The 10,326-nt window shown below is 33.6% G+C and overlaps 1 protein-coding gene across 1 annotated transcript in view; it reads left to right on the top strand.

The window, feature by feature from the left end:
- CFAP47 (cilia and flagella associated protein 47) overlaps nt 1–9,942 on the top strand; it is a gene marked incomplete at its 3' end in the record, with an annotated part of 181,213 nt that extends 171,271 nt beyond the window's left edge. The window contains exon 30 of the mRNA XM_008058584.2: nt 9,721–9,942. Within this exon, the coding sequence (XP_008056775.2) occupies nt 9,721–9,942 (222 nt within the window). The remainder of the gene's footprint in view (nt 1–9,720) is intronic.
- Nucleotides 9,943–10,326: the final 384 nt, after the last annotated feature.

The raw sequence follows: 10,326 nt of genomic DNA, 5'->3' as shown, positions 1-10,326 counted from the left end.
AGCAGATTTGTATACCTAACCCTTAACTGTACCCCACAATATCATACTAAAAAATATTGATTAAAAAAATAAAAATTAAAAAATTAAAATAAATAGCGATTCATCTATATTGTCACAAATGGCAAGTTTTTTTTTTCTTTTATAAGGCTGAAGGGTATTTCATTTTTAAAATCCATTCATTTATTGATAGGTTGATTCCATACTTTAGCTATCATAAATAATGGTGCAATAAACATGGGAGTGCAGACACGTCTTCAACATACTGATTTCATATGAATATATACCCATAAATGGGGTAATGCTATTTTTAGGTTTTTGAGAAACCTCCATACCGTTTTTCATAATGGCTACACTAATTTACATTTCCACCAACAGATTGCAAGCATTCTTTTTTCTTCACATTCTCACTGACACTTGTTATTTTTTATCTTTTCTGTGATAGCCAATCTGACGGGTGTGAGGTGATATCTTATTGTGGTTTTAATTTACATTTCTCTTGTGATTAATGATGTTATATGTTAGCCTATTTTCAATTCCTAGAGACCCTTAGATATTATTTTTTTTCAGTCTTTCCCCAAATCATCAAAAGATGGAAGTAGCCATTAAAAAAGATAAGAAAACACAATTTATGTTTCAAAAATCATCACAGAAAATGGGCAAAATGTTACACTCTACTCACTTCAAGTTGGTTGAAATGAGGGAATAACGTTTTCTTTAAGCACCACTGGGAAGATCTCTAGGCAACGGACCATAGAGTCATTGGAATCATACTGGAAAGTCCACTTCATTCGAGAAAAGTAATTGCAGTACATATAGGTGCTATCCCAGGATTCCACTCAAGCTGCACACCAATAGCACATACTAGAATGCCATTCAAGAAGCTTAAGAAGAAAGGCTTAAATTGCTCTAAAACATTATTTCATCCTAGAATCTCTCATTTAGAATAATCTCACAAACCTGCACAAACCTGCACAGAAAATCAAATGTACCAATGTAATGGTCTATCTTTTGTAAGGACAGCATCTAAAACATGAAAAAAAAAATTTCTCTGCCTCTATTTACTCATCAGTGAAAAAGAGATATTGATAATACCTAATTTATATGATTGTTGTAATATGTAATAGGTAATACATTTAAAGCATATCGGAATAGACCTTAGGTCCTAACAAGTGTCCAGTAAATGGTAACTATTATTAATAATTTTAATTATACTTACATTAATAGTGTTATGTATTTCTGATTTCATTAATAATATTCACCAATTCTCCACTATTTGTTAGTAGGGAGTTGGTTTAAAACTCATTTCTAAAAGAATACATTTCCAAATTATATTTCATTAATATTTTGTCTTTCCTTCAGGATGTTTCCCCAGCATGATACAGGAACATTTGACTTTTCAAAAAGCACATAGCATGCTTTTCTCTTTGCAACTTTCAGTTCCTGGCAGACTCACTGATAAATTTAATAATATGAAAATAAAGTGTCACCTTTATTTCTGGGCATCCTGCCCATTTATACTGCCAACAATGCCCAACAAAGTCATAGAAACTTGTCTTTAGATTTATACTAAGCATTAAAATAAAAGTGGTTATAATAACTCATTAGGATTGTATTCCTTGAGGTCTTTTCACTATTGCACTCTAATATAACAATAATGAGATGTTTTACAATTCTAAACAGCGTTTCCTTCCTTAGCCATTTTACTGTGTGCTTGCTGGTGATAGTGGCGGGTGGTTTCTGTACCTGAAAAGCTTGATCATTAATACACAGAGACTTCTGCATATTTTCAATCTCCAAAGTAGAAAGAATTGAAAAAGAAACTTAAAATTATTTAATACTTATACAAGAGGAAAAGAAATATTGTTAAATTATTATATTTTTACTTAATAAAGTTCACATTAGTAGGGTATGCATACACATAAACATTAAAAAAGAATGTATAGTTTTTGCATCATAAATTGAGCTCCCAATGGGCAGTTAGGCTATATGATTAACATTATTTCCTTTTTCCTCTAGCAAACCTCTGGGCACTCATTTTAGCTAGTCAATTTAAGTGAATTTTAATGTGCTAGAGGAATTTTGAAGACCCAGGCTCTTTCCTCTTGACTTTTTAAATCCTGAAAAACAGTACACATAGAAACCCACAAACCAAGTTGAATTCCTCAGTTTATTCATAGAGCAATCCCCTGTACAAACAATCACACTACCAACACCCAAGAAGCCTCTTGTAACCCTTATAATACTATCAAATCTCTACTGTATAATGGACACAACTACCCTTTTTAGAGTTTGTTTGAATTTTGATAATTATATTGCCCTATTGCATATACACAGAATTATTACTTTGTGAATATATTATGTAGCCCTCACCTAAATCAAGAAGGAGAAAAATAAATAGCATCCCTGAATCCCACTCACTTCTTTGTACTGCTTTCCACCAGCTTAAGAAGACAACTATTTTCCTGACTTTTAATACCATAGCTTAGTTTTGTCTGGTTTTGAACTTTATAAAAGAAGACCCATACAGTTTGCATGTCTTTGTGCTTGAATCTTTTTGCTCAATATTATGGTTATGTGATACATACACATATTTGGATATACTAGTAGTTTGTTTAAAATGCTGTGCAATTGTTGGAGTATACTACTATTTTTTGATCCATTCCCCTTGTGATAGTTATTTGTCTGGTTCCTAGATTTTCTATTATGAATAATGCTACAATGAACATTTTAGTATATGTCTTTTGGTGTGAATTTTTATTATTTTTATTTATTTATTTATTTTTTTGAGTTGGAGTCTCACTCTGTCGCCCAGACTGGAGTGCAGTAGCTGCTCCCAGCCACCGCAGCCTCGACCTGCTGGGTTCCGGCGATCCTTCCGCCTCAGCCTTCCCAGTAGCCAGAATTACAGGCATGTGCTACCACGCCCGTCTGACTTTTTTATTTATTGTAGAGATGAAGTCTCGCTGCCCAGGCGGGTCTCGAACCCGCGGGCTCCGGTAATCCACTCACCTCAGCCTCCCAGAGGCGCGGGATTACAGGCTGAGCCACCGAGCCCGGCGGTGTGAATTTTTAAATGCCTAAGTGTAAAAGTAAAGTTACTGGATCATGAGATAGAAATATGATCAACTTTAAGAGACACTTTCACACAATTTTCCAAGGAGTATGCACCAGTTTTCACTCACACAAGCAGTACAGAAAATTCCAGGTACTCTACATCTTAAGAAATATTTAACATTTTCTTTAATTTTAATGTACTTCAGTTTATGAATATTTACTTTAGTAGTTATCACTTTTATCTGCTCTTTAAGAAATCTTTCTTTCCGAGACACGGAGAAATTCTCCTTTATTATTTGTAGATTTTGTTGTGTTGCCTTTCGTGTTTGATAGTCTATCCCCCTGAAATTTACTTTTGTGTTAGGTGTGAGTTAAAGGTTAACATGTGTTTAACTTTTTCTAATTTTTTCAATGCCAATCGGTTCACTACAACTTATAGAGAAGACTGTCCTCCCTGCTTCTCTCCACTATGCAATGCCTCTTTTCTCATAAATTATATATTTATATATTTGTGAATCTGGGTAGTTTATTCCTTTGATCAACTTGTATACTCTTGCAACAATATCAATTTTTTTAAGTTCTAATATTTTCTGGTTTGTGACATCTAATGTTATAAGTCCTTAAAGCTTGTTGTTCATTTCCAAATTTTTTTGTAGCTATGTGCCATTGGTATTTCAATTGTGTTAATCACTTATAAATTTCCACGAAAAGGAAAAGAATTCTGCCAGAATTTTGATTGTGATTGAACTAACTCTATGATCAACTAAGAATGAAATAACACATTTAAATATTGCTGTTATGAAAAAAAACAGCCCTTCGTCTTCCCTTTGTTTAGGTATTTTAAAGTTTATCTTAGTGATGATTAATAATTTTCTGAGTAGAGTTCTGAATAGATTTATTATAGATTTATTATAATAGATTTATCCCTGAGTATTTGATATTTTTTGAAACTATGGTAAATGACATTTTAAAAATTTATTTTCTCTTTTTATATGTGCTATATATAAAGTTGATTATCTTATGCTAGTCTGATTTTTATTTGTAGATTTTTTGATATTTTCTAAAAATATCATTTGCAAATAATGACATTCCCCCCCCCTTTCAAACATTACATCTTAGATTGCTATGTCTTGCCTTACTACCCTTCCTAGGGTCTCCAGTTAAATATTGAATAGTACATATCTTCCTCTTAATCTAGGTCTTAGAAGGAAAATGTTCACATTTCATCATTAAGTATGAAGTTCTCTCTATGCTTTTTTTTTTTTTTTTGAGTCGGAGTCTCACTCAGTCGCCCAGACTGGAGTGCAGTGGCCGCTCCCGGCCACCGCAGCCTCCACCTGCTGGGCTCCGGCGATCCTTCCGCACCAGCCTTCCAAGTAGCCGGAATTACAGGCATGCACTACCACATGCACTACTACGTATAAAGCAGGACATTTAATAAGCATAAAAGTTTCAATATACCATGGGGATGTCAAAATAACACATCTGAATGTACTTGGTAACAGCCTCAAAATGCATAAAGTAAAATTGATTAATATTTTAAAGTAACCAAATATATAAATGTAAGGAAACATTTTAACAAATTTATCCTATTGATTAGGAAACAACTTAAAAATTATTAAGCAGTTATATTATGTAATTAATACAGAAAATTGGGTTTAATATAATTATATAGAAAAGATCATTCAATAATATTAGTTAATACACAATTATTTCAAGCTAGAATGTTTATAATAACTGATTAAGTGCTGGCCTATAAACAAATGTCAAATTTTTGAAGGAAATGGCCTAATAATAAAATTATGCTGAATATCAACAACAATTTCACCTCATATAAGCTTCTAAATTACCTTTGTAAAGTATATCACACTGAAAATCAGAAAATAATATGAATGGGTTGAAAAAATACTATATATAGTAACATACAAAGTACATAATGCCAAATTTAAAAGAAAATTTATTGTTTGAAAATTAACCACTTGTTTATTGTGAAAATACATTACTACTAAAAAATAAAAATACAATTTATAACCTGACAGTTTCTATAAGAAGCATAGAGAGCCGGGCTCGGTGGCTCAGCCTGTAATCCCGCGCCTTTGGGAGGCTGAGGTGAGTGGACTGCCTGAGCCCACGGGTTCGAGACCCGCCTGGGCAGCGAGACCTCATCTCTACAATAAATCAAAAAATCAGCCGGGCGTGGTAGCGCATGCCTGTAATTCCGGCTACTTGGAAGGCTGAGGCGGAAGGATCGCCGGAGCCCAGCAGGTCGAGGCTGCGGTGGCCGGGAGCGGCCACTGCTTTCCAGTCGGGGCGACACAGTGAGACTCCAACTCAAAAAAAAAAAAAAAAAAAAAAAAAGATATACAAATGGTCATTGTACAGGCAAAGTTCAGGCCTCACTTTGGTTCCCACTTTGCCTGATTTAAAATCAGGTACCCTAATTTATGTTATTTACCTCCCCTGGAAATTTCCCACTACTCCCAATCCCTTTCTTATAGTATTATTATAATTGTTCATGATCTGCTAGTGAGTGAGAACATATGGTATTCAATTCTTTGTTTCTGTGATAGATCGCTGAATATTATAGACGCTATATCCATACAAGTTGCTGCAAAGTTCATAGTTTTGTCCTTCTTTCTGGCAGCATAATATTCCATCGTGTACATGTACCACATTTTTTAATCCAGTCCACTATCGATGGGCAGCACAGTTGGTTCCATGTTTTTGGTATTGTGAATAATTCTGCAATAAATATGTGTGTGCAGGTATCTTTTTCATAGAGTGATTTGAGTTTCTCCAGGTATATTCCCAGAAGAGGGATTTCTGGGTTGTATAGAAGGTCACCTTCTAGATCTTTTAGGAATACCATGCTGTCTTCCACAGAGGTTGTACTAGTTTACACTCCCACCAACAGTGTAGAAGGGTTCCCTTTTCCCCACATCCTTTCCAGCATCTGTTTTTTGTGAGTTATTGATGATGGCCATCCTGACTGGAGTTAGGTGGTATCTCAGTGTGGTTTTAATTTGCACTTCTTTGATGACTCGTGAGGCTGAACTTTTGTTCATGTATCTGTTGGCTTCTCATATGTCTTCTTTTGAGAAGTGTCTATTCATATCTTTTACCCACTTTTTAATAGGGCTTTTTTTTTTCTTTTCAGCATGTTTGAGTTCCTTGTAGATCCTAGATGTTAGGCCTTTGTCAGATATACAGTTGGCAAATATTTTTCCCCAGTCTCCCAATTCTCTTGATGACTTCTTTTACTTTTCATCAATTTGATGATATCATTAGATGCAGAAAAAGCCTGCAATAAAATCCAGCATCCCTTTTTGATAAAAGCCCTTGAACACCTAGACATAGAGGGAACATACTCAAAATAGTAAGAGCCATCTATGATAAACCCATAGCCAATATATTGCTAAATGGACAGAAATTGCAAGCATTTCCCCTGAAAACCAAAACAAGACAAGGCTACCCACTTTCACCCCTCCTGTTCACCATAGTGTTGTAAGTCCTAGCTAGAGTAATGAGACAAGAGAAGGAAATCAGTGGTATCCAAATAGGAAAAGAGGAAGTCAACTATCTCTCTTTGCTGATGATATGATTCTATAACTTGAAAATCCAAGAGAATCTGTCATTAAACTTCTTACACTGATAAAGGACTTTGGCAAAGTCTCATGGTACAAAATCAACATGCAAAAGACAGTTGCATTCTTATACACCAACAACAAACAGGCAGAGAACCAAGTAATAGCACAATAGCAACAACAACAAACTGAAATACCTTGGCATCTTCCTAACCAGAGAAGTGAAAGACCTTTACAATGAAAACTACAAAACACTGTTCAAAGAAATCAAAGATGATTCAAACAGTTGGAAAAATATTCCATGCTTATGGGCTGAAGCATCAACATTGTTAAGATGTCCATTCTGCCAAAGCAATCTACAGATTCAGCATAATATCCATTAAATTACCAACATCATTGTTCTCAGACCCAGAAATGATAATATAGAATTTCATATGGAAACATGAACAACCACGAATAGCCAAAACTGTCCTTAGGAAAAGAAACAAAGCGGGAGGTATCACACTCCTACACTTTAAACTTTACTATAAGGCTACCATAATCAAAACAGCCTGATATCAGTACAAGAACACACATATGGAATAATGGAATAGGATAGAGATTCTGGAAGCAAAACCTCAAATTTCTCAACAAAGCCTTCACCAACAATCATTGGAGAGAGAAAAAACTATTCAGCAAATGTTGCTGGGAAAACTGGCTGACCACATGCAGAAGATTGAAACAGGACCCCTTTCTATGGTGATACACAAAAATCAACTCTAAATGGATCAAAGACCTAAATGTAAAACCTCAAACTATAAAAACCTTAGAAAATACAGGAGACCCCCTTATGGAAATTGGAGCTGGCAACCAATTCCTGATCTTATTCCTTTAGTGATTACCTTAGACATTAATGCATACATTCTTAATTTATTGCATCTTGTAGTAATTAAAATTTCATTATTTTTCCCTTATGTTGCAAGGACATATACTTTCATTCATTTTTTTCTCTCCTGATATGTGCTAATACTGTTGTGTTTTGTAATTACACACACACACTTATATATATGTATGTATATATAAATATAGAGGCAAATATGGAGTGGTTAAACAATAATGACTTAATAATAATATTTGTATTACTTCTGTTTAATTATTGCTGTTTAACCAGTTCATATTTGCCTATATATTTACTAATTATACTATTCTTTATTCATTTTGCTTCTTTAATCTTGCAGGTAAGATAATTGTCATTTTTTCAAATGATTATCTTTAGATCTTTTAATTAAGTCATTTAGTAACAAATTTATGTAGTCCATTTCTGAAAATGTGTTTTTTTCTTTATTCTAATTTTATAGATTTTTTTAAAAATAAGACATGTTGGCAGTTAGTTTCTTTCAGCTATTGAAGATATATTGTTTTCTTCTTCTACTGTTTCTATGAAGAAATCATCTGAAATCCTAAATGTCACTGCTTTAAACATACTGTCTTTTTTGAAGCACTTTTAGGATTGTTTTATGTTTAGTATTCAGCTGCTTTAACGTGATGTACTTAGAATAAGTTTCTCTGTAATTATTCTTATTAGGGTTCATAGTCATTTTTCCATCTGCAGTTTGGCTTTTAATTGACAGTTTTCAAACATTCTTAACCAATATTGCTTCAAATTATTTGACTGCTCCATTCTTTCTGGCTCCTCTCCTTTTTTCTCACTCTTCTGTATTTTCCGTCACTTCCTGCTCTATGTTGCAGTGTGGATACTCCTGTGTCCTATATTACAGTGCATTGATTCCGCCTGCACTAGATATAATCTTCTGTTATCTCATGCATTTATTTATTTATTTTATTTGTTGTAATTTTTATTTCTAAATTTTCCATTTGGTTAAATTTTTTATAATGTATAGCTCAATGACTAAATTCTCAATTTTGAACATAGCACATATAGTTAGTTTAAAATCTGTGTCTTACAAATATAATATCTGGGGTCCCTGTGCACACGTGTGTGTGTGTGTTTGTGTGTGTGTGTGTGTGTTTTATTGCCTATTGTTTCTTACATTTGCATTCATCTTGGCCTATAGTGGTGTTAATTTTCTCGGTAAAATATTTGTTTCTTTGCTGGTAACTTCAGGATGCATGCCCTATTGTATTCATTTATGAGGAAACTGGGGAACAGAACGATCAAGTAACTTACATAAGATCACATAGTAAGCGGCATAGCCAGGTTTTGAGCAACTGGAGTCTAACCCTTATTCGGTACAATATATTTATTCTGTATAATGCTATAAAACTTCCTATTTACCAAACTAAAGAACTGCCATTCACAACTGCCCCTTGGATACTTTTTATTTATCAGTCTAAGTTAGTGCTACCTCTGTGACTCTCACTGCTAGCAAACAATTAGACAGTGGAGTGTGAGATATTTGATAAATTGTAGATAGCAAGAATAAGTGGGGTTTTTTTTACATCATTAAAAATGAGCACGCATCACAACCTGGTGCAATAGTATTGGGGTAGAGATTTCAGTGTCTTATTTAAAGAACAGAGTAACATATAATATCTGTGGACATTATATTTAAATGAGAATCCCTGCTCATTAAGTCAACATGCAAGATGTGCCCTTCTAAACATTAAAATACAAATTTTTAGAAAATACGTGTGCAGCTATTTTTGTATATACATGTGTGATGAATGTTTGAAATTTACCTTGAAAACCATTATAGACATTATTATCTTCAAAGTATGGTGTGCAAAATTGAACTCACTGAGTTTAGATAACTTGCTATACTCATACAGTTAGTAGGTGATGAGTTTAGAATTCAATTCCTGTTCTCTGTCTCCATATCCAATCTATTCACAATCCAATGCTCCATACTTGGCAATTGCAACATTAGATAATGATGTTTCCTTAAAGAAGTTACTAGAAATCTCTAGGAATATTTTAAAAATCTGATTTTGACTAACAAAAGGTAGCTGAGTGAAGTGTATTTTGGAATTTCTTACTTAGTTGATTTTAATAGAATATTATTTATTCATTGAATTGAAAATGTTTTTTCCTCATAACATAACATTTTAAGATTGTTTTTAATTTTATGCCTTTTTCTCATAGAGAGGTGTATAAAGTACAATGCTACTCATCGACCTCATCACCCCCAAAATTTTCCAGGCAAAATGACTTTTCCAAGTACAATAAGACAATTTATGATATACTGCTCCACTTGAGTGGAAAAATGCCACCTGGAATTAATTTAAGTCAATCATTACCTGTGGATAACAATGAAAGGGTGATTCAACTTCATTTGCAACATTCTTCACTTCTGGACTTTCTCGTGTAAGAGCCTGGATGTGCAAATTTAAGCATGTAATTATGGCTTGGGTAGATAAGCAGATGGATAAATAGATGGACTTTGATATTAATTTTCTTTTTACTGTGTGTGTGTATGTGTGCGCGTGCACGTGTGTGTTTATCTCACATTGGAAAAATATATACTAGTTAATAGAAAATTAGCATTTTATCATCTATTGGATTTGTAATCTAAGGGAATTTATATTTAACTTTAAAATGCATCCAAATCACTGAGAGGACTTGATAAAACAGTTTACTGGCCCTTACACACAGAGTTTGAAATGCTAATTTACATTTATAACAAGTTTCAAGATGATGCTGACACTTCTGGTCCATGGTCCCTTTTGAAAATTCTGATCGATGACAAAT

Source organism: Carlito syrichta, unplaced genomic scaffold, assembly GCF_000164805.1.
Source record: "Carlito syrichta isolate Samal-C Ts95f unplaced genomic scaffold, Tarsius_syrichta-2.0.1 Scaffold303456, whole genome shotgun sequence".
Lineage (NCBI taxonomy): Eukaryota > Metazoa > Chordata > Mammalia > Primates > Tarsiidae > Carlito > Carlito syrichta.
The sequence above is the reverse complement of the archived record's forward strand: the minus strand, read 5'-3'. Positions and strand labels throughout refer to the sequence as shown.